The 25,486-nt window shown below is 42.6% G+C and overlaps 1 protein-coding gene across 2 annotated transcripts in view; it reads left to right on the top strand.

Annotated features, from left to right (window-relative positions):
* The window catches only part of snx25 (sorting nexin 25), a 219,055-nt gene that overhangs the window by 96,474 nt on the left and 97,095 nt on the right, over positions 1 to 25,486 (top strand). For both annotated transcript variants that reach the window (XM_078215054.1, XM_078215055.1), the window contains exons 4-6: positions 666 to 882; positions 18,210 to 18,385; positions 23,516 to 23,702. In XM_078215054.1, coding sequence (XP_078071180.1) covers positions 666 to 882; positions 18,210 to 18,385; positions 23,516 to 23,702 — 580 coding nt within the window. The remainder of the gene's footprint in view (positions 1 to 665; positions 883 to 18,209; positions 18,386 to 23,515; positions 23,703 to 25,486) is intronic.

The following is a 25,486-nucleotide window of genomic DNA, read 5'->3' as shown; positions in this document are numbered from 1 at the left end:
AAATTTTTGATAAACAATAGTGTCACATGTTATGGGAGTAAACAGGAAAGTGGAATTGAGACCACAACCAGATCAGCCATGATCTTATTGAATGGTGGGATAAAGGGCCAAATAGTCCACTCCTGCTCCGATGTTCCTAATTGATAAATAAGAAACTTCAGCAGCAAAAAAAAAGTTTGACAGCCATATCCATAGATAAATAATTTCAAGAACCCTTAAGTTGAGTTTCTACAAAGGCCCTTTATGGTTAAAAAAACCCCTTTATGTTTCTCTGAGATGGTAATGGATTTCTTTTGCCAAAGATACCATGGCTGATTGTGAATCCTTCCCCAGATAAATTTTAGACCCACAATGTGACCACCACCTGCTAGATTTAAACAGGCTGGTGTGGGTGGGGTGAATGTGAACCTAGAATGGAAGGGGGATTTGAAAATTTTTTCTTTAAGCAACTTCTTAGTGATAAATAGGGATTTTGTTTCCAGACTTTGCAAAGTGATAAAATGGGTGATAGTGAATCAATACCATTTTGCATCAGAGGGGTTTCAGTTGACATTTTGCATCTGTGCGCCCCTCTCCTCCAGTGAAATGGGATTTGGGTGATTTAAAAAAAATTATATCTTTCTTTCTTCATCTCTGTAGCATGTTTGTATCGTTTTGTTTTTCAGTTTTTGACTACAGCTACAGGGACTACATCCTTTCCTGGTATGTGAAGATCAGCAAAGATGAAGGACATCTGTACCACATGCTTTCAGAAGACTTCTGGGAAATGGCAAAGCAGTTGCGTGTTCGACTAAGCAACATTGACATTGTCAAAGTAGTTTGTAATGATGTGGTCCGGACTGTACTTGCTCACTTCTGTGACCTCAAGGCAGCGAATGCAAGGTAAAAGATTGGTTTGAAATGTGCGCTTGGTTATATTGTCAATTTTTGTCCCTCCTCATCTTGTCTGAAGGTCTTTCCTCTTTACTGGAGTCTCCTAAGCCTAAATGACTCCATTGAGCCATGATAATGATTGCTAGTAAGCTGTTTGACCATGGGTGACATTGTAGCTGAATCCCATTATAGTTTCACCTGCCAGAGCAGAATCCTGTTTGATCTCCTCTGGCTTAATTACACTGAGTAATTCTATTGGTCCAATCCTGACTAAAGGCAACCAGCACAGTGAATTGGATGTGGAATTGGGTGTGCAACATTCAATTGTGCATTTTCTATTCACACAAATATAACAAACATGCATTCTTTCAATGTCAGTCAGCACTGGCCCATATTCTGACACAGCTAATTTGTGATACTCTGATGTAAATAATTTTAGTGGTACCCACAAATGGAGAATTAACATTTAGTTCTCAATACAGTGCATGCAACACATTGTACGTTTGTAGATGTGTATGATCGCTTTTTCTCCTTTTACCATTATGATCTTTTTTAAAGTCCTATCTTGGTTTCAGTATAACTAAAAGCTTTCTTCCAGTTTACCAACACTCATTTTTAAAAATTCTCATCCCAGTGTTCAGGATTCTCCATTGCCTTGCCCTCCCTAATTCTACAACCTCCTCCAACTCACTGACCATTCTGCTTTCCTCTAATTCTGGCTTCCTGAGCTGTCTCCCACTTCTTTCACCTGGCAGTGACTGTGCTTTCAGCTACCTAGGCTGTAAGCTCTAGACTTCTCTTTCTAACCTCTGACTCGTCACCTGTCTCCCTTCTTTAAGGCCTCTTTGACTAAGCTTTTAATCACTCCTCTAATATCTACTTCTTTGGTTCAATGTCTTAATTTTTGACCAAGCTTTTAATCACTCCTCTTTGGTTCAATGTCTTAATTTTTTTTGTGATCACATTTGTGTGAAGCACCTTGAAAGATTTCCCAGCATTAAAGGTTCTTTAGTAATGCATGTTGTTGCACATGCAGTAGATGAAGTAAACCCTGCAAGTGAGTGAGAACTGGGCAGCCTCTCTCGGGCTGACACACCAGCTAACAACTGTAGATTTATATTTTTCATTGTTTGTGCTCATCAAGATGAAAGATGGTGACACCAACAGATGGAGCAATTCCCCATAATGTTAGCACCAGTAAATTTTCAGACAGGGGATTTGGCTGAGGCGCCACCTCAAGAATGTGACTTATCCTCAGATAATCACCTGTTACCACTTCAGTGTCACGTCTTCATTTCCAGCACTAGTTCATTCACATCTTCTGCGTGAGGGTGCCAAATATGTAAGTTGCATCCTGTGCACCTGCTTTCAGTAGGGTCGGCTTGCCCCTGTCTGTTAAAAACATGCTTTAGACATTATTTAATCTGATCAACCTAGATTGGGATACAGCTCCGGCGGTAGAAGGATAGCACATCACCTAACCTCTCAATTGTGGCTGTTGATTTCCCTTAGATTGTATGGTTCAGTTACAGCTCCTCATATCACCAGGAGTATGGATGTGAGGACAGCATTTTCCTGATCCATCCCAACTAAATGGGTTAAAATCAATCTAGGAAGAGGTGAGACCCTCCGACTCTCCTCAGGTAAAAAACAGGTTGTCATTTTGATTTCGAGCAGCAGCTATTCTAGAAGCAATCAATGTAAGATCATTAGGATCAACTCAAAGTGAATTCAGAAAACAATTTGTGCTCTTCACTCAGGGTAAATGTGGATTTCACAGGGAGCAGTTGAAGTAGTATAGATGAATTTAAGGGGAGACCAGGTAAATGTATGATGGGGTAGGGAGTTAAGGGTTATACTGAGAGTTAGATGAGGAAACAAATGAGGAGGGTTAAGTGGAACACGAATGCTGGTATGGACTCATTCATTATGTCATATAGCCTGTGATTGTGCTGCATCTTCTGTATGATGTTATAGAGTCAGAGGTTTACAGCATGGAAACAGGCACTTCGGCCCAACTTGTCCATGCCACCCTTTTTTTTAAACCCCTAAGCTAGTCCCAATTATCCGCATTTGGCCCATATCCCTCTATATCCATCTTACCCATGTAACTGTCTAAACGCTTTTTAAAAGACAAAATTGTACCCGCCTCTACTACTACCTCTGGCAGCTTGTTCCAGACACTCACCAACCTCTGTGAAAAAATTGCCTCTCTGGACACTTTTGTATCTTTCCCCTCACCTTAAACCTGTGCCCTCTAGTTTTAGACTCCCCTACCTTTGGGAAAAGATGTTGACCATCTAGCTGATCTATGCCCCTCATTATTTTATAGACTTCTATAAGATCACCCCTCAGCCTCCTATGCTCCAGAGAAAAAAGTCCCAGTCTATCCAGCCTCTCCTTATAACTCAAACCATCATGTCCCCGGTAGCATCCTAGTAAATCTCTTCTGCACTCTTTCTAGTTTAATAATATCCTTCCTATAATAGGGTGACCAGAACTGTACACAGTATTTCAAGCGTGGCCGTACCAATGTCTTGTACAACTTCAACAAGACATCCCAACTCCTGTATTCAATGTTCTGACCAATGAAACCAAGCATGCTGAATGCCACCTTCACCACTCTGTCCACCTGTGACTCTGCTTTCAAGGAGCTATGAACCTGTACCCCTAGATCTGTTTGTTCTGTACCTCTCCCCAACGCCCTACCATTAACTGAGTAAGTCCTGCCCTGGTTCAATCTACCAAAATGCATCACCTCACATTTATCTAAATTAAACTCCATCTGCCATTTGTCAGCCCACTGGCCCAATTGATCAAGATCCCATTGCAATCGGAGGTAACCTCCTTCACTGTCCACTATGCCACCAATCTTGGTGTCATCTGCAAACTTACTAACCATGCCTCCTATATTCTCATCCAAATCACTAATATAAATGACAAATAGCAGTGGACCCAGCACCGATCCCTGAGGCACACCGCTGGTCATAGGCCTCCAGTTTGTTGTCTTACAGCTTGAAGGTGAAATTACCCATTCGTGCTGAATTAAAGGGACAGTGGCATTAAGTCCAAGAGCTGCTGGGTGAAGACTTCAAAAATTCACATGATTGTTACAGCTGACGCAGACAACAAGCATTCATTGGGCAGATTCAGAGCAGGACCCAGAAGTGAAAAGTGTCACTCCTCAAACCCACATACAAAACGTTGAGGATTCGGCAACAGAAAATGGGCTAGAAATACTTGCAATTTAGAAAAAAGATTGATATAATTGGAAGTTGGAAATTTTGCACTTCACATGTTAAATGGCATCAGGTCTGTCTGAAGTAGAATAAAATTCACCGTCACGCATAACTCAACGGCCGAATTAGCAAATTAACAATGTTGATATCTAGATCATGGCTTTGAAAGATTGTTTCAATCAAGCATTTCACTGAATTCCTTGTTCTCAAAGTGATTTACACCATCGTTTTTATTTCTCACTGAAATAAGTATATAACCACATAGCTAATCTAAATAAAATTAAATAATTGCTCTTGAAGTTATGAAACTTAAACCGTGTGATTTCCTCCACTTTATTTCACATCCCTACAATAACATTTCTTTCTAGAGATTGTGCCTTGCAGCAGGGGCCCTGGGATTCATTTGTTATTATTGCCGTCAGTGTCATCTAAAGTTAAAGTTTATTTATTAGTGACACAAATAAGCTTACCAAGTTATTGTGAAAATCCCCTAGTTGCCACACACCAGCGCCTGTTCGGGTACACTGAAGGAGAATTTAGCATGGACAAGCCACCTAACTAGCAAATCTTTGGGCTGTGGGAGGAAACCGGAGCACCCGGAGGAAACCCACACAAACACGGGGAGAATGTGCAGATTCCACACAGACAGTGACTCAAGCCGGGAATCGAACCTGGGTCCCTGGCGCTGTGAGGCAGCATTGCTAACCACTGTGCCACTGTCCCGTCCTAGTCTTTTAGTCTGAACCTTTTTCACCCAAGTATTTATCTTGCAGTGTGGCTCATTCACTACCTGTGGCCTGTTATCCATGTAAATAATATTGTAAATTTGTTTTATTTTTATTCTCCGATTTTCTGCCCTTTCCTACCTATTTACCTTAACTCCCGCACTTGTAATGATCTCCTTATGCTGGCAAAACCCAAACTTTAGACTTGATTCAAAACTTCAGTGAACATTGGAGCAGGGATGGGGGAAATGAACAATGGAGGTAGAACATTCTATGAAATGGAGTTTCAAGGGAGGAAGCTGGGTCCTGCCCTCTTTCCCACCACCTACTCAGTTCCCTGCAACGTTGGTTGGATAATTCATCCTGATACAAAGATTCATTGTCTTACCATTTTAAAACATCCCCTGAATTACCATGAACTTGGTCACAGGAATATAAAATTTTGATTAATTTCCCCCAGATTGCTCTTGCTGTGTATTACATGACATATTTCCTGTGGCATTGCTCAAGATCAGGTGTATCATAGCGTTACACTATGCAATGTGCCATGAAATTTATAAGGAAGTGGTTATACTTTCATCTCTCCCCTAATGGGTGTTGTTTTTTAAGGTGACATGTCCTTTTTAAGGCACACCTTGTTATTAGAGGCTAATTACGGTTGTCGAGGTAAGTTGCCGGGACTTGAGAAGCTGAGTTACAGAGAGAGATTGAATAGGTTGGGACTTTATTCCCTGGAGTGTAGAAGATTGATGGGAGATTTGATAGAGGTGTATAAGATTTTGATGGGTATAGATGGAGTGAATGCAAGCAGGCTTTTTCCGCTGAGGCTAGGGGAGAAAAAAACCAGAGGGCATGGGTTAAGGGTGAAAGGAGAAAAGTTTTTAAAGGGAATATTAGGGGGGGCTTCTTCACGCAGAGAGTGGTGGGAGTGTGGAATGAGCTGCTGGATAAAGTGGTAAATGCGGGGTCACTTTTAACATTTAAGAAAAACTTGGACGGGTTCATGGATGAGAGGGGTGTGGAGGGATATGGTCCAAGTGCAGGTCAGTGGGACTAGGCAAAAAATGGTTCGGCACAGACAAGAAGGGCCAAAAGGCCTGTTTCTGAGCTATAATTTTCTATGGTTCTATGGTTCGAAGTTTGTCTTGTGGTACTTCTAGTTCACTGTACAGATTTCTGACATAATTCTGATTGGATGCTGTTTTCTGAATCACATATTGGATTTATTTCCTGGATATTTCTCAGTACTGTTGTGAAGAAATCCCAAAAACCTCAAACTTTTTAAAAAACTGAGTGAGATGGCAAACATCCTGAGAAAAATGTGCCGGATAAAGCTGCTTTTCCCAATGGGTGGCAGCCAGGACTCAAAATTGCTGAATTTCCTATTATGCCGAGGGCAAGCATTTTCCCTTCCTGTTACAAAGTTCTGTTCTTTGCAATATATTGATCTCTTGTAGTGTCTCTAAAAATTGCTGGAGAGAAAAAGATTACAACCTAGCTACCTCATCTTGGTAGCTGCAGGATACCACAAAAAATTGAATTTTTGACCAATCTTGGCAATCAGTCTATCACTTATTCTTGTATCGTGAGGTGAGATAAACCTCTTGTGATGGAAAACTTTAGGATCATTGGTTTTAAAAACATTAAAAGTGGGAGATTGTTACAGCAGAGGCAAGAAATTTAATTCAATAATGTAGCATGTGTCGGGTTAGTGAAATCCTAACTTTTTCAGCAGGCATAGGATATCAATAGATAGAGACGGGTTGCTATGTGTCCTCTTGTTCTTGATCCTTACACTTGAGCAGAAAAGGCTTAAGGGGGAGGACCTCATTGTGGGGTACAATATTCAGGGATATAGATAGGATAGGTGGAAGAAACATTCCCCCTTCGTAGACGGGGCATAGATTTAAGGTAAGGAGCAGGAGATTTAGAGCGGATTTGAGGAAAAACTTTTTCATCCAGAGGATGGTGGGAATCTGGAACTCTCTGCCTGAAAGGGTGATAGAGGTGGGAACCCACAACGGTGGAGAAGCATTTAGATGAGCACTTGAAACGGTGGAGAAGCATTTAGATGAGCACATAAGACTATAGACCAAGTGCTGGAAAATGGGATTAGAATAGATAGGTCTTTGATGACCAGCAAAGACAATGGGCCGAAGGGCCTCTTTCTGTGCTTTAAATCTATGACTCGAGTGGGAACAGTTTTCCTCTGCCTACTGTGTCTTAGACTCCTCATGATTTTGAATGCCCCTCATCCTTCTCTTTTCCAAGCCCAACAGTCTAAACTTCTCCAGTCTATCTACATAGCTGAAGTTCCTTATCCCTGGAACCGTTCTCCTGAATCTTTCCTGCACTCTCTCTATAAACATCTTTCCTAAAGCACGGTATGCAGAATTAGACCGGTGTTTAACCCAGAAAAAAATACGACAAGAGATGAAGATTTCTTTCGCCACTGAGAGTTGTCAGGATCTGAAGAATGGGTGGAAGCTGGCTCTGAGGGACATGGATGGCTGCTAGAAGATGAGGAACATACCGGGGCTACAAACAATGTGGGACCAAGCACAACTGCTTCTCCCAAGAGCTAGCATGATGGGCTGAATGGCCTCATTCTGTGCTGTCTCTATGGTTATAAGGTAAGGTGAGAGAAAAGTCACGTATAAAATAGCTTATTCAATGGGCCTGGCTGCCATTCAAATAGGCTGATCTCCTACTGGAATGAATCCGTTAGATAAACTTTGAAATTAAGAATTGTATAAAAGGAAAAATCTGGAGGATGCAGGAGTTGGCGTACCTCCAGTCACTTTGTCTCTTATTTTCCTATTGTTCCTACGCATTTGATTTCCTTTCTTTGTCGAATCCAGCTCAGCCTCTTTGCTTGCACTCCATTCTTGCCTCACAAAGTTGATGTTATCAGTTACCAGCTGCAACATTTCGGGCTTCTCTTTTCTCCATACAGCAGCATTGTCAGGAATATCTCTAAGCTCAAGTGAAAGAGCTCCGTTTCAAGAAGACTTTGATGATAGAACGGCTCCATTGTAACGCGGGCTTAGTGCACCTACCAAAAACTATGACCTTCCTTTCTAATCTGTGGACAGAGTTGTGCTGAGTCTTCTCAACCAGCAAGTGATGCTAGTTTACAGCTAACCTGGGTTTGGACTTGGCCGCAGAATAGGAACAATGAGAGACTAGGATTTCTGGAAGTGACGGGAGTGTTGGAACTGATGGAGAAAGGAGCACACTTTTGTAGGTCCTGATTTGTAAATCCAGAAAGAATGGAATTTAATGCCAAACACAGAGCAAAATGACACTAGTCTTTTTCATTTGCTTTGGATGGATTTCTGAAATCCACATATGCTGGAATTGCACCATTGATTTTCACCAGTGAATTTGAGCTCTTAGCTGGTGAGCTGAAAGGATGAGTGTAGATCTGACTGATTTGGTCCTTGTTTTGAGAAGTCCCATCAATTCTTTCAGAAAATTGAAACTATTGAAAATAATGAGAGCACCTTACGAGTGAGCTCGTCATTGTGTTGACTCCCTGCTGTACTGTAGTTAAATGTCTGGTCTCTCTGCAAATCTTTTTATGACATGGCACCTTTCCACAGCGTGACTAAAAACACTCACTGTGGGGAGTGGGGGTGAGTCATTGCCATGCACTCTTCAGTGAAAATTTCTTGGGAAGGCACCTTCTCCAAATGGTACAAAGTAAGGCTTAAATACTGCATTTAAAAAATAAATTGGTAATATACAGGCTATTATATTATCGAATCCCTACAGTGCAGAAGGAGGTCATTCGGTCCATTGAGTCTGCACCGATTCTCCGTCAGAGCATCTTGGGCACTATTCCCCTAACCCCATGGATTTACCCCGCTAACCCCCCTAGCCTACACATTTGGGACACTAAGGGGCAATTTAGCATGGCCAATGCACCTAACCTGCACATCTTTGGACTGTGGGAGGAAACCCACGCAGACACAAGGAGAACGTGCAAATGCCACACACTTGCCCAAGGCTGGAATCGAACCTGGGCCTCTGGTGCTGTGAGGCAGCAGTGCTAACCACTGTCACCCGTACAGAGTAAAAACGATACAAAATTGGAGTAAGATAACTGACTGACAGAAACATATTTCCCAGAGCAGGAGTAGGCCATTCGGCCCTTCGAGCCTGCTCCACCATTCAACATGATCATGGCTGATCCTCGATTTTAAATGCCATATTTCCCTTTCCCCACATATCCCTAAGTGCTATTAAAATCTAAAAAAAATCTGTCTTTCTTGAATGCATTCGGTGACTTGGCCTCCAGAGCTTTGTGTGATAGAGAATTCCACAGGTTCACTACCCTTTGAGTGAAGAAATGTTTCCTCATCTCAGTCCTAAATGATCTACCCCTTATCCTGAGACTCTCCGCTGGTTCTAGTTTCTTCATCCTCCCTGCATCTAGTCTGTCCAGCCTTGTTAGAATTTTATATATTTCAATCACATTACGTCTCATCCTTCTAAATTTAGTGAACATGGGCTCAGTCAAACCAATCGCTCCTCATTAGACCGTCCTGTCAATCACGGTATCAGCCTAATGAATTTCTGCTCCACTCCCTTTACGGCAAGTATATCCTTTTTTTTAGGTAGGGAGACCGAAACTGCATGCAATGCTCCAGGTGTGGTCTCACCAATGCCCTGCATATCTACAGTAAGATATCCCTACTTCTGAACTCAAATCCTCTTGCAATGACGGCCAATATACCATTTATCTTCCTAATTGTTTGCAGCACCTGTCTCTCCACCTCCATTGACTGGTTTAGAAGGATACTCAGATTCCTTTGTACACCCACATTTCCCAATTTATCACAGAGTTGTTATCTCTGGTTTGTTACCCGTGCCACGTTTTAGCGAGGAGAGGAATAGGGAGAGAGAGCAGTTGAACATGTGGCTACAGGGATGGTGCAGGAGGGAGGGATTCAGATACCTTGATAATTGGCGGTCATTCTGGGGTAGGTGGGACCTCTACAAACAGGATGGTCTACACCTGAACCAGAGGGGTACCAATATCCTGGGGGGGAAATTTGCTAATGCTCTTCGGGAGGGTTTAAACTAATTCAGCAGGGCAATGGGAACCTGAATTGTAGCTCCATTGTACAGGAGGTTGAGAGTAGTGAGGTCCTGAATAAGGTTTCAAGGTCGGAGGAGTGTACCGGCAGGCAGGAAGGTGGTTTGAAGTGTGTCTACTTCAATGCCAGGAGCATCCGGAATAAGATGGGTGAACTTGCAGCATGGGTTGGTACCTGGGACTTCGATGTTGTGGCCATTTCGGAGACATGAATAGAGCAGGGACAGGAATGGTTGTTGCAGGTTCCGGGGTTTAGGTGTTTCAGTAAGATCAGGGAAGGTGGTAAAAGAGGGGGAGGTGTGGCATTGTTAGTCAAGGACAGTATTACGGTGGCAGAAAGGACATTTGATGAGGATTCGTCTACTGAGGTTCGAGTACTTTAGAAGGGTCAGTTTTTGTCCAATGTGTGCAGGAGGGTTTCCTGACGTGGTATGTAGATAGGCCAACAAGAGGCGAGGCCACATTGGATTTGGTACTGGGTAATGAACCAGGCCAGGTGTTGGATTTGGAGGTGGGTGAACACTTTGGTGATAGTGACCACAATTCGGTTACGTTTACTTTAGCGATGGAAAGGGATAGGTATATACCGCAGGGCAAGAGTTATAGCTGGGGGAAAGGAAATTATGATGCGATTAGGTGTGATTTAGGATGCATAGGATGTGGAAGGAAACTGCAGGGGATGGGCACAATTGAAATGTGGGGCTTATTCAAGGAACAGCTACTGCGTGTCCTTGATAAGTATGTACCTGTTGGACAGGGAGGAAGTGGTCGAGCGAGGAAACCGCCGTTTACTAAAGAAGTTGAATCCCTTGTGAAGAGGAAGAAGGAGACTTCTGTAAAGATGAGACGTGAAGGCTCAGGGTGCTTGAGAGTTACAAGTTAGCCAGGAAGGACCTAAAGAGAGAGCTAAGAAGAGCCAGGAGGGGACATGAGAAGTCTTTGGCAGGTAGGATCAAGGAAAACCCTAATGCTTTCTATAGATATGTCAGGAATAAAAGAATGACTAGGGTAAGATTAGGGCCAGTCAAGGACAGTAGTGGGAAGTTGTGCGTGGAATCCGAAGAGATAGGAGAGGTGCTAAATGAATATTTTTCGTCAGTATTCACTCAGGAAAAAGACAATGTTGTCGAGGAGAATACTGAGATACAGGCTATTAGATTAGACGGGATTGAGGTTCATAAGGAATTGTGTTAATTGTGTAATTGTGTGAGCAATTCTGGAAAGTGTGAAAATAGATAAGTCCCCTGGGCCGGATGTCCCCTGGGCCGGATGGGATTTATCCTAGGATTCTCTGGGAGGCTAGGGAGGAGATTGCAGAGCCTTTGGCTTTGATCTTTATGTCGTCATTGTCTACAGGAATAGTGCCAGAAGACTGGAGGATAGCAAATGTTGTCCCCTTGTTCAAGAAGGGGAGTAGAGACAACCCTGGTAATTATAGACCAGTGAGCCTTACTTCTGTTGTGGGCAAAGTTTTGGAAAGGATTATAAGAGATAGGATTTATAATCATCTAGAAAGGAATAATTTGATTAGGGATAGTCGACACGGTTTTGTGAAGGGTAGGTCGTGCCTCACAAACCTTATTGAGTTCTTTGAGAAGGTGACCAAAGAGGTGGATAATGGTAAAGCAGTTGATATGGTGTATATGGATTTCAGTAAAGCGTTTGATAAGGTTCCCCACGGTAAGCTTTTGCAGAAGATACGGAGGCACGGGATTGAGGGTGATTTAGTGGTTTGGATCAGGAATTGGCTAGCTGTAAGAAGACAGTGGGTGGTGGTTGATGGGAAATGTTCATCCTGGAGTTCAGTTACTAGTGGTGTACCGCAAGGATCTGTTTTGGGGCCACTGCTGTTTGTCATTTTTATAAATGACCTGGATGAGGGCGTAGAAGGATGGGTTAGTAAATTTGCGGATGACACTAAAGTCGGTGGAGTTGTGGACAGTGTGGAAGATTGTTGCAGGTTACAGAGAGACATAGATAAGCTGCAGAGCTGGGCTGAGAGGTGGCAAATGGAGTTTAATGCGGAAAAGTGTGAGGTGATTCACTTTGGAAGGAGTAACAGGAATACAGAGTACTGGGCTAATGGTAAGATACTTAGTAGTGTGGATGAGCAGAGAGATCTCGGTGTCCATGTGCATAGATCCCTGAAAGTTGGCACCCAGGTTGATAGGGTTGTTAAGAAGGCGTACGGTGTGTTAGCTTTTATTGGTAGAGGGATTGAGTTTCGGAGCCATGAGGTCATGTTGCAGCTGTTCAAAACTCTGGTGCGGCCGCACATGGAGGATTGTGTACAGTTCTGGTCACCGCATTATAGGAAGGATGTGGAAGCATTGGAAAGGGTGCAGAGGAGATTTACCAGGATGTTGCCTGGTATGGTGGGAAGGTCTTATGAGGAAAGGCTGAGTGACTTGAGGCTGTTTTCGTTAGAGAGAAAGTGGTTAAGAGGTGACTTAATAGAGGCATATAAGATGATCAGAGGATTAGATAGCGTGGATAGTGAGAGCCTTTTTCCTCGGATGGTGATGGCTAGCACGAGGAGACATAGCTTTAAATTGAGGGGTAATAGATATAGGACAGATGTCAGAGGTAGGTTCTTTAATCAGAGAGTAGTAAGGACGTGGAATGCCTTGCCTGCAACAGTAGTGGACTCGCCAACATTAAGGGCATTTAAATGGTCATTGGATAAACATGTGGATGATATTGGAATAGTGTAGGTTAGATGGGCTTTAGATTGGTTTCACAGGTCGGCACAACATCGAGGGCCGAAGGGCCTGTACTGCGCTGTTATGTTCTATGTTCTATTTAAATAATTTTTTTTAACACCAAAGTGTATAACTTCACATTTAGCCACGTTGTACAGCATCTGCCATGTGTTTGCCCACACTCCACTTGTGTAAATCACCTTAAAACCTCTCGGCATCTACCTCACGACTTCCAATTCCTCCTAGCTTTGTGTCATCAGCAAACTTGGAAATGTTACATTTGGTTCCCTCATCCCAGGTCATAACGTGAACTGCTGGTGCTCGAGCACTGATCTCTGTGGTATCCTACTCGGCACTATTTGCCATTTGGAAAAAGACCCATTTATTCCCACTCTGTTTCCTGTCTGTCAACCAATTCTTGATTCATGCCAAACATTATCCCCATAACTTTCCAATGCAGTTGCTGACCACCTTCGGTTGTAAGCTTTACAACTGTCGCAGCTGGATAATTTTTGAGTGAGTCTTGTAATTCCTCAGTCAAAGCTGAACCTTGGCCCAAGATGAACCATTTCCAGATCTGGTGAAGGGTTATTGAACAAAAGCATAAATTTTATTTCTCTCTCTACAGATACTGTCAGACCTACTGAGTACTTAATATTCAGCAGATCTCAGCAAACACAAAGACTTGTGAAAGACTGTATGTGATTAAAGACGTTCTTTATTTGACCAATGCGGTAGGAGAGAGATAGTCAGAGGATTCCAACTTCTCTCTGGCCTTCCATCATATGGGTACAACAGATATACATTTCTGAAGATTTGATACTCCCGTCCAACCTGTCATCCAGGCTGGATGGTCCAATTACATTAATGCACCTTATTTGCTTTGGCCAATAGCATTCTACCTTCCAGCAGAATTAGGAATTCATTGGTCAACCAAATCCAGAAATTTATCCCCCCACCCCGTTGCCTGGTAACCTTACCTACGCAAATCCGGTAGGTTCAAGAGTTGTTCCTAACACCTGCAGTCCTGGGAACCAGAAGGGAGTCATCTTCTCTGGTCTGTTTTTTGTCCCTTTATCAGTTGAGGTTGAATAGCAGCTATTTATTACAGCTAGAAGCTGAATCCTTCTACTCTTTTCAATAACCTTGGTTGCCAGTAGCTGCATGGCCTGCCCCTGATAATAGGGTATACACTTTTTATACTTAATTGTTTCAAAAGAATGTGGTCTGTCTAATTAAACTTATTTCCCATTATGCTTGGGGATAAATTGCTTGTTGGCCAAAGCTCACAAGAAAATGCAAAAATACAGTTTGAATCTATAATATGTGTTCAAAAATGATTATATATGCGCTTATACAGACAATATCTTCATATGATATAAAAGTGAGGTACATTGTGATACCCTTGGTATATATAAGGCTGTGGTCCCTATTTTAAATGAATTTACTTGTTTTAATAGTCTCAAAAGCAGAGATTTGTGTATCCCCTGCTACAATGCCCAATCTGTTATTGAAGAAGACTGGCATTTTTTTTGAGGATTCAATTTTGCATTGACTGTCTCTTCATGATGTCTGTCTGTTACTCTGCTTGTGGATACAAACTGTGTATTAAGATGGCTTGTCTTGAGCTGAGGTTCAAATGTTACACCCAGTCCATCATTGCGATTGTCTATTTCTACCTCTCTGCCCCTATTTCATCTGGTAATGACAAATCCCTCATCCCGCCCTGGGTCAACTTTTCCATTGACTTTTCCAATACTTGCTTAATTTCAGTAGTATCAGCTTGTCTTATGCATCTACAGCAATAACTTGCTTTTAATCATTTTTTTTAAAGTCCTAAGGCAGTTCATAACCGGGTGGCACAGTGGTTAGCACTGCTGCCTCACAGTGCCAGGGACCCAGGTTCAATTCCAGCCTCTGGTCACATTCTCCCTGTATCTGCATGGGTTTCTTTCAGGTGCTCTCGTTTTTTCCCACAGTCCAAAGATGTGCAGGTTAGGTTGATTGGCCATGCTAAATTGATCCTAGTTTCTGGGGGATTAGAAGGGTAAATATGTGGGGTTACGGGATGGGTGGGATTGTGGTCAGTGCAGACTTGATGGGCCGAATGGCCACCTCCTGCGCTGTAGGGATTCTATGATAAATAAGAGTAGACAGGGAAGTGGATGTCAAGCCCTGAACAGAGAAATTAGGAGCAATTGCAATAAGCAATAAGCAAAGTGATGAGTTTTGGGATTGTTCGTAAATTAGGTGAGAGAAATGTAGTGGTGGAGGGAGGGAGTGATTTGGTACTCCTAAAACAATCTTCCATACTCGCCTTCCTTTGAGTGTGAAGTGCCTAAGGATGGTTGGCATCTTTTAGAGTCAGCCATGGCTCAGCTTACTGTCTGTGTTGGTTCTGTTTCAGCACCCTCACTTCTGAGCAAGCACAAGATCTACAGACTAAGAAGTGTAAAGTGGGATTAAACAAAGTAGTTCTTTTTCGGTTAGTACAGACAAGATGGGCCAAATGTCTCCTTCTGTGCCATAGATTTTCTGTTTCTATGTCAGAAACTTGAGCTCACGGTCTCCGCTGGCACTTGTGTGGTGCACTATCAGTGGTGCCTTCTTTTGGGTACGGTGTTACTGCAGCCCTGCCTGCCCTCTTGATGGATGTAAAAGATCCCATAGCGCTGTTGAAGAAGAGCAGGGGAGTTCACTTGGTGTTCTGGTGAGTATTTATCCCTCAATCAACATCGCTAAAAGAAATTGCTTGGCCACCGTTTCATTGATGCTTGTGGGACCTTTGCTGCAAATTAACTGGAATATGTATTACAACTCTTAATTTGCTGAAAAGCATTTTGGATGTCTGAGATGCTTTATGAATGCAAATTTGTTCGTTCTTAGATATGTTATGTATGTGCAGCTTGAAGGTACACTGATCCAAAGAATCTGTATTAGATGTATCATTTGCTTTGTACACTCATGCCATTATTATATTTAACGTTGATGAGATTTGTTGAAAATGTTCAAGGATAGTATCATGGACTTCAGTAACATTTTGTGAAGATGATTTAAAAAAACCTTCAAATAAGTATTTTTTAAAAACGTTTTGAAAGCAAGATCTTAAATAGTGTTGCACAACGAACTCTGAGCTTGAGAACAAGCAATGCAAAATTGTAGAACTTGCTTTTACAGATACCATATACATGTATTTTTATCCACATCCCTTAGCCACTCCGTATTTATACATAGATTATATATAGCATCAAACAGGCCATGTTCTTATTTATGCTGCACTTCTCACATCTTTAGAAGCTGTTTGAAGCTATTATTAAGTACATTAAAACAGGGCAATAGTGAATGTGACTTCTTTATTCAAAAGAGGAGGGAGACAGAAACCAGGAAACTTAGCATCTGTCAGAGGAAATATATTGGAAGCTATTATTAAAGACATTATAAAAGGGTGCTTTGAAAAATTCAATGTCATCAGTCAGAGCCAACATGGCTCTGTGAAAGGGAAATTATGTTTAGCCAATTTATTGAAGTTCTTTGAAATAGGAACATACACTGTGGATAAAGGGGAACTGGTGTTTGTACTGTACTTAGATCTCCACAAGGCATTTGATAAGGTGCCACATCAAAGGTTATTGTGGAAAGTAAAAGCTCATTGTGTAGGGGGTAATATATTGGCATGGATAGAAGATTGGCTAGCTAACAGAAAACAGAGGGTAGGCATAAATGGGTAATTTTCTGGTTGGCAAGATGCAACAAGTGGTGTGTCACAGGGATCACTGCTGTGGCCTCAACATTTCACAATTTATATAAATAACTTTGAAGGGACTGAAGGCATGGTTGCCAAGTTGCTGCTGATGCAAAGTTGCAAAGGGATATAGATAGATTAGGTGAGAGGGCAAAGATCTGGCAAATGGAGTATAATCAGAAAAATGTGAAATCCATTTGGTAGGAAAAAAGCAGCATATTATCTAAATGGTGAAAGATTGCAGAGCTCTAAGATGCAGAGGGATTTAGGAGTCCTTGTGCATGAATCATACAAGGTTAGTACGCAGGTTCATACAATGTTAGTATGCAGGTACAGCAGATAATTTGGAAAGCCAATTGAATGTCATTGTTCATCTTGAGGGAAATTGATTACAAAAGTTAGGGAGGTTAGGCTTCAGTTATCCAAGTACTGTGTGTTTTTTTTATTTAAAGAAGGATGTAAATGTGTTGGAACAAGTTCAGAGAAGATTTGACAGACTAATACCTGGAATGGACGGGTTTTCTTCTGAGGAAATGTTGGACAGGCTCGGCTTGTATCTGCTGGTGTTTAGGAAAGTAAGGGGCGACTTGATTGAAACCTTTGAGATCCTGAGGGGTCTTGACAGGGTGGATGTGGAAAGGATGTTTCCTCTTGTGCAAGAATCTAGAACTAGAGGGGGGTCACAGTTTAAAATTAAGGGGCCGCTCACTTAAGACAGAGATGAGGAGAAATGTTTTTCCTGCGGACTGAGAGACTTTGGAATTCTCTTCTTCAAAAGGCAGTAGAAATAGGGTCTTTGAATATTTTTAAGGAAAAAATGGATAGATTCTGGATGACAGGGCCTGGGGGTTAGGCAGAATCGTGAATGTTGATGTTATAATCAGATCAGCCATGATCTTATTGAATGGTGGAGCAGGCTTGAGGGGCCGAGTGGCCTACTTCTCCTTATTTGTCTGTTCCTATGTTCTGTAACTCTATCAGCATAAGCGTCTATGCTTTTTCCCTCGAATGCCAATCTACCTTCCCCTTAAATGCATCTGTACTATTTGCCTCAACCATTATCTGGCTGAAGAAGTTCCTTTTGAATTCCTTATGTTTTGGTGATAATCCTACTGATGATCCTTAGAATGGCAAGAATCAAAATCTGGGGCTGGGATGATAAGGTGAGCAGGGCAGTCACTTCTCTGGTTGATTTCAATTTTTTAGTTGGCATAGACCAGGCGAATATTGTCCTGGCACTCAGTTTAATAAAAAATCCGAGTGACATTTGTTTTAAAATTCAATCACTAAATTTCTCTCTCATCCTGGTATTGTTCATTATCACTTTAAGCCAAATGCTCCTGAGGGCTAGCTCTGAATGTGTGGGATAGCTGATGACCCCTATATATTGCTTCATATTCATTCAATGACAGGAGAAATATTCTAAGTTTAATACTTGTATTACAAGGTCTGTACTATTCATCAAAATGTCATGATGTGGAGTTGCCGGCCTTGGACTGGGGTAGGCACAGGGCCTGGGGGTTAGTCTCACAGCACCAGAATAAAGTCCAATAGGTTTATTTGGTAGCACGAGCTTTCAGAGCGCTGCTCCTTGATGAAGGAGCTGTGCTCCGAAAGCTCGTGCTACCAAATAAACCTGTTGGACTTTAACCTGGTGTTAACTACTTACTGTGCCTCAAAATGTCACATACTTAAGGTTGTCCATTGCATTAAAATTTCAACTTTGGACACATTTATAGTACAAAACTGAGCAGAATATTGAGCATTGTTCGATTGTTGTGAAACTTTGTTGGTTTAATACTGCCTGGTTATTATTCCTTTTAGGCAAGAGGAGCAGCAGCCGAAACCCTTCCCTCTACATCCATGCTTGAAGAGCGTTGAGGATGAGGACCAATTCCTGCGCACATGCTCACGCGTGCTGGTTCTTTGTCTCTTAAACACAAAAGATGTCGCTTCTCATAGCCTAAAGATTGTTCTTGCAGAAATATTAGCCATGAAAGGTATGTGCAAGTCCCTGGGGAATTTAGGTTGCTTAAACAAGCTGTAACTGAGTTGTGCCTCAATCTGTCATGAACCATTTTACTATCCCCACTAGAAACTTAAAGCCTGAACAGAAAATCCACCAGTCATGGCGATTAATTTGCCCAGATTAAAGGAGTGCCCTTCATTTGCAATAAATGGGAAAGCTAGCAAAAAAAGAAATCCTCTTATGTTTGGGTATTTAATCTGCGGTGAAATCTTACTGAAATTTTGAAGGAGCTCTTACCTCTTTAAATTCAACTGAATCATCTTGCTGGTAATTATTTCATTTGGATTGCTTATGGTGTGTTACTGCAATTCAGTGGGATAGGAAAGGTAATTATTTTGAGAAGGTGATTCAGGCTAAATGGATGGTGCTTGCATCATTAGTTTGGTTAGCTTTATAATGCACCCTGTTATGTCATGGAAAATGGGAGGTTGGGGGGCCTAACTGGCGAAGACTACTATGTTTTTTTTTGGTTCTGGCAATGCCTATCCTAAGTTATACTTGAGATACAATTGAATGGCTTACTTGGCCATTTCAGAGGGCAACCAAAAGTGTCATATTGGATTTAATTCCCCAAAGAATAATAGTGACAACCAAGTAAGTTTTTACAAAAGTTCAGGAGCTTCATGTTTATTATTTCTGATGCTAGCCTTTTCTTATTTCAGTCCTATTTATCTGTTTGAATTTGTGCTGTGGTGGGTTTTGAACTCGTGCCTCTAGATCATTAATCCAGGCCTCTGCATTACTAATCCAGAACATATCCACTATAGAATCATAGAAACCCTACAGTGCAGAAGGAGGCCATTTGGCCCATCGAGTCTGCACCGACCACAATCCCACCCAGGCCCTACCCCCACATATTTACCCGCTAATCCCTCTAACCTGCGCATCTCAGGACTCTAAGGGGCAATTTTTAACCTGGCCAATCAACCTAACCCGCACATCTTTGGACTGTGGGAGGAAACTGGAGCACCCGGAGGAAACCCACGCAGACACGAGGAGAATGTGCAAACTCCACACAGACAGTGACCCAAGCCGGGAATCGAACCCAGGTCCCTGGAGCTGTGAAGCAACAGTGCTAACCACTGTGCTACCATGCCGCTCATCTCCGGAATCAAGCTGGTGAACCTTCTCTGTACCCCCTCCAAAGCTAATATATCCTTTCTTAAATAAGGGGACCAAAACTGTACACAGTACTCTAGGTGCGGCCTCGCCAGTACCCTGTACAGTTGCAGCATGACCTCCCTGCTCCATCCCTCTCACGATAAAGGCCAAATATGTTAACGTCTCCCTAATGTTTTGCTTTGGTTGAGGCCTGGGTGCCAATCCCATGATATATTTGGGAGAAAACGCTGTTATCTTCTCTCCATAACTAGTTCAGTTGACTGACGATAGTTCCCGTTATGTTATTACCAGCAAGACAGGCGGCACGGTAGCACAGTGGTTAGCACTGCTGCTTCACAGCTCCAGGGACCTGGGTTCGATTCTCGGCTTGGGGCACTGTCTGTGTGGAGTTTGCACATTCTCCTCGTGTCTGCGTGGGTTTCCTCCGGGTGCTCCGGCTTCCTCCCACAGTCCAAAGATGTGCGGGTTAGGTTGATTGGCCATGCTAAAAATTGCCCCTTAGTGTCCTGAGATGCGTAGGTTAGAGGGATTAGTGGGTAAATCTGTAGGGATATGGGGGTAGGGCCTGGGTGGGATTGTGGTCGGTGCGGACTCGATGGGCCGAATGGCCTCTTTCTGTACAGTAGGGTTTCTATGATTTCTATGATGTTCCTCTCTTAATTTTCTGTAGTTTGTTCGAAGTGCGCTATACTGCATGTTGCTGTGGCCTCTTGCTTCTTTAGCCCAACTCGGCTAGTTTTCTGACGCATTTACTTTGTGGGTGTTCACTGCTCAATCCTAAATCAGCTCCTTGCTTCACTCCTGTGAAGGTAACAATCATCTTGACCGTGCCTGTTTGTGGATCTCAAATTCTACACTGCAAAACGTCATTCCATACGGTATTTTCATTCTTTCCACTTGCAAATTGAGGTGAACTAAAAACAGTGACAGTTCAACTGACTCAAATGCAGCTGCACAAACCCACAGGCTAATTGTTGTTTAAATTGTTCAAACAGAGAGTGCCATTTTATAATTAGGCATTTTTTTTCCTCTGTTTCGTTTGGGAGTTTGGTATGAATTTGCCTTTCAGGTTTGGAACAGACTGAATCGTGGGCAGTATACTTAAATATAGTTTGTGACCACTTTCAGAAGTAGCAAACAGACCCCAGACTGCTCATAAGCGAAAGGGCAGGAGATTGGCTAATGTTGCTTAATTTTAAATTGAGTGGAATAAATCAACTTTTATCATCCCAGCATCCTTGCTTTTTAACTCCGATCCTTTAATGTGGATTCTGGCTACTGATTACCTCTGATTCCTGCTCTGCTCATTTAGAAATATTCTGGAGCTGTGAACTTAGTCTGGAGAAACTTGAGTCAGTGGCATGTGTAAATCCAGTGTTCAAATGAAGGTCATGGCCTCTGAAACATAGGGTAAGAAAAGAAAAATGAGTGAAGCTGCCTATCCAGCTGAAGAGGGTAGATAGGTATCCTATGGTTTTTTTTCTCTCCCAGCCATGATTTAAGTACTCATTTTCCACAGAAAACATTTTGACATCTGTGGTCTTGGGCTGTGGGCGTAATATAAACCTGTTGTAATGCACTCTGCTTCAATGGATTTGCACCTTTTCTAGGTTGGAGCATGGAAACACTAAGATGTCAGAAGAGATGGAACCACGCACCTGTTAGTTATGACAACGTTTGAACAAATAGACAATTGTTTGGCTAGTGCAGCAGGACCAGGATCACAATCCGGTTAAGTTGCTGCAAACACTGATGTTCTGTGCCAGCTTGACCCAATACAGGCGACGTCACTCACGTTTCTCCTGTACCTCCAGTTTCCACAAAATTTGTCAGACCTGTGCCAGCTCGGCCTTTTCCATCTTCAGTGTCAGCTGTGGCTCAGTTGGTAGCATCCTTGTCTCTGATTCAGAAATTCAAGTCCCACTACAGAGACTTGAGCACAAAAGTCATGGATGACACTCCAGTGCAGTACTGAAGGAATCCTGCACTGTTGGAGGTGCTGTCTTTCAGGTCCGGTAATATACTGAGATCCCTGTCTATCCTAACAATCCCATGGCACTGTTTTGAGGCATCATCCCCTGTCTCCTGGTCAATATTTATAGGAACATATGAACTAGGAGCAGAAATAGGCAATTTAGCCCCTTGAGCCTATTCTGCTATTTAATACAATCATGGCTGATCTCGGCCTCAACTCTACTTCCCTGCCCATTCACCATAGCCCTTCAAACCCATACTAATTAAAAATCTGTCCACCTCTTTCTTAAATTTACTCACTATCCCGCCATCCCCACGCTCTGGGGTAGTGACTTGCACAGACTCTTAACTCTTTGAGAGAAGTAATTTCTCCTCATTTGTTTTAAATCTGCCATCCCTTATCCTATAACTAGGGCATCTTGTTCTAAATTGCTATACAAGAGGAAACCTCCTTTCCAAGTCTACTTTGTCAATACTCCTTATCATTCTGTACACCTCAGTTAGATATCCTCTCATTTTTCTAAACTCCAGGGAGTATAAGGCTAATCCCATGTTTTCTAACTTTGTGTATTAACCTTTTGTGTGGCATCTGGAAGTCCAGAAACGCTACATTTACAGGATTCCCACTATGCACCTTGCTTGTTACCCTCAATAGCATTGCAGAATCAGATAATCTTCTTATTGCACTGCTGTTTGTAGGAGCTTGTGGACACAGTTGCAGCAATGTGTACCATCTCCAAGATACACTGCAGGAAATCATCAACACTCCTTCCTAATCCGCAACCTCTATCACCTAGCAGGACAAGGGCAGCAGTTGCATGGGAATATCACTACCTGCAAGTTCGCCTCCAGATAGTCACCATTCTGTCTTGGAAATATATCACTGTTCCTTCACTGTCAGCGGCTCAAAACCCTGGAGCTCCCTTCCTGACAGCACTATAGTGTGCCTTCACCACATGAACAGCAGTGGTTCAAGAAGGCGGCTCACCACCATTTTCTCAAGGGCAGTTAGGAATGGGCAACAAACACTGGCCTTGCCAGTGATTCCCACAAACCATGAAAGAATTGAAAAAGTGAGAGTAATGGGTGAGGTTCAGGATGTGTTTTTTTTCCCTCTCCACCCACCACGCCCCCAAAATTTCTACATCGGGTTGAATTTTCCCAACTTTGAAAATATTTGGGAGGCAGGACCATCCATTTCCTGAATCCAGTCACTGTCATAGTGTACCCGTTGGCTTAACTTTTACAGGAGGCTATAATTAGAAGCTGCTTCCCTATTCTAGTTAGGGAGGGTGGGTAGGTTCCAGAGGCTAAAATTGAATGTAGCATGGCCCACTGCAAAGGAGGCCAACAGGCCTGACTGAGTGACCAGTGAGACTGCCACTGATGGCCAAGCACCAGGAAAGTAATGGAGGCTCCATCAATATCAGGGGAGAGTCTGCCATTAAAACCGGAGACACCCGTTTTCAGGAAATCTTCACTCAATGGCGAGTCTGTGACCTGGGAATGTCGCAACATTTCCATTTTCTGCTGGTAATCAATAAAGCCCCTCACTGTGAAACTGTCTCCTCTTAGTTGCCGGAGTGAAGTGTATAACTTGCCGATAACTAGTTAACTCAGCAATCTTAATTGGCATCGAGTCGCAGATGCTTGGGGTGCTGACACCTCATCCAATCCGCCCAGGGAAAAGCAGCCAGAGGTGGGACCTCATCAACAAAACGGCCCGGCACCTATTTTCTGGAAAATGTTGCTCCGCCTGTATGGGCCCGGAAAATCCAGCCCCTAGCCTACAACCACTACCTGCTGATTACAGAAGAAATACTACTTTCTGGTACTGGAAGGTTGCCTGTACTTGTGGAATTCGTGCCTTTCTAAGAGAAAACATTTTTTCTAGTGATCTTTAGTATTTGTTCATAATGACAAGTGTTTCTGACGATTGTCAAACTTGGGTCTGTGTTCTGAATTTTGTCCATTCTAAACTCCTACCTGAATCTATTTTTGACAGTACTAAAACCAATGGTGGAACTGCTGAGTGATCCAGACTACATTAATCGAATGCTGCTAACACAGATGGAACACAGGGAGCAAGTGAATGAGCATCACAAGAAAGCCTATACTTATGCTCCTTCCTATGAGGAGTTCATCAAACTTATCAACAGCAGCTGTGATGTGGAGTTCTTAAAGCAGCTGAGGTAAAACAACCTATTCCTATGTGCAGTAGCCTTGATTTCGCAGGTAGTTCTTTTGGTGATGTTGTGATTATATACCTTCTCCCTTCTTTTAAAAATCTGTTTACAATCCACCACTTTGATCAAGTTTTAATCTCGTCCTTTGACTCAGCATAGATTTTTCTTGATTATATTTCTGTGAAACATTTTAAAGATGCAGTATCCTAGCAAAATGTTGTTCCTGTTAAAACTGGAGCTGGAGATTATGAAGTAAAAATTTGCACTTGTTTCCGGCAAGAATATCAGTTCAAGCTGGGTGGAATCGGCCAAACCAATGCAAAAGTTTGAATTGGGCCTACCCACAAAACTGACCATACTACGGGGGAGATGGTGGCACGGTGGTATTGTCACTAGATTTGTAATCCAAAGGCCCAGGCAAATATCCTGGGGACGTGGGTTCAATTCCCAACATGCTGGTAGAATTTAGCTCAGTTAATAAATCTGGAATATAAAGCTGGGCTCGGTAACGGTGATGATGCCACTGCATTATTTGTCGTGAAAACCCCTCTGGTTCATTAATGTCCTTTAGGGAGGGAAATTTGCCATTCTTACCTGTGACTCCAGACTCTCAGTAATGTGGCTAACTCTTAACTACCCTTTGAAATGACCAAGCAAACCACTCACTGCAAAGCCGGGCAACGTGCACATCCCATGAAAGAATACATGGCCTTTTGGCTAAGATCAAGCGTCAGATCAAGCATAAGATGGGATGCACTGGGTCCACTCTGAGCACTGGCTTTGTAACTTTAAGAATGGAGTAAAACAAAAATAAAATCCCATAAAAGAATACAAATAACCCCATCCCAAGTTGACATTGCGAGATTCTGCTGTATGTGCTGGTCCCAAAGGCTCTTCACATTGTGCTGCTTTTTCTTAAGTACACAGGCACTGATAGACATGTGCTCTTTCACATCAAAATATTTAATTTACGAATTAGCTGACTAGCGTACGTCAATGAAACAATCGAATGATTCCACACTTGCAAATGGAGAATTGGATACCCTTATTAAAATGCTGACTTTTGGAGTTGTACGCATTTTCAGTTAATAAAACTGCACTAGACTACCACTCTTCAACAAGGAATCGGTTTAATGAAATGAAAAGCAATTGTCTGATCGTGCTGTTTCATGGCAGATCTTATGTTTGTGATTATGTAATTGAATTTTCGTGATAATTGCAACCTAACTAGCAGAATTTTGGGCACAAGTTTCTGATTGTACCCAAAGCGGAAAGTTTCTGCTGTGCTATTGGAAATTGCAAGTTATATGTTTCCCGGAAGGGAAGAGTCAAAATCGATACATGATTCATTTAAGTTGACAGGGCCCACCATCTAGAAAGGGCAGGTGAGGGATTATTCCTGACTATGGGTGAAGTGGGGAGAATCATAGAATCGTAGAAGCCCTGCAGTGCAGATGGAGTCCATTTGGCCTATTGACCCTGCACTGATTCTCCGAGTGAACATCTCACCCAGGGCCATCCCCCCCCCCCTCCCCACCATCCTATCCCCGTAATACCACGCATTTACCATAGTCAATGCAGCAAACTGGCTCAAGTTTGGACTGTGGGAGGGAACCAGAGCACCCGCAGGAAACCCACACAGTCACCCAAGGTCAGAATTGGACCTGGGTCCCTGGTGCTGTGAGGCAGCAGTGCCAGCTACTGTGCCACCATGCCGCCCAAGGTTATCTGTCTGTGAGCAATGTGTCTAACTTGCACTTAGACGCTACATATTTCTATCTGAAGCAAAA

The sequence above is a fragment of the Mustelus asterias genome, chromosome 6 (genome assembly GCF_964213995.1).
Source record: "Mustelus asterias chromosome 6, sMusAst1.hap1.1, whole genome shotgun sequence".
NCBI classification, from domain to species: Eukaryota; Metazoa; Chordata; class Chondrichthyes; order Carcharhiniformes; family Triakidae; genus Mustelus; species Mustelus asterias.
Note: the sequence above shows the minus strand (reverse complement) of the source record. Positions and strands in the feature narration are given on the sequence as shown.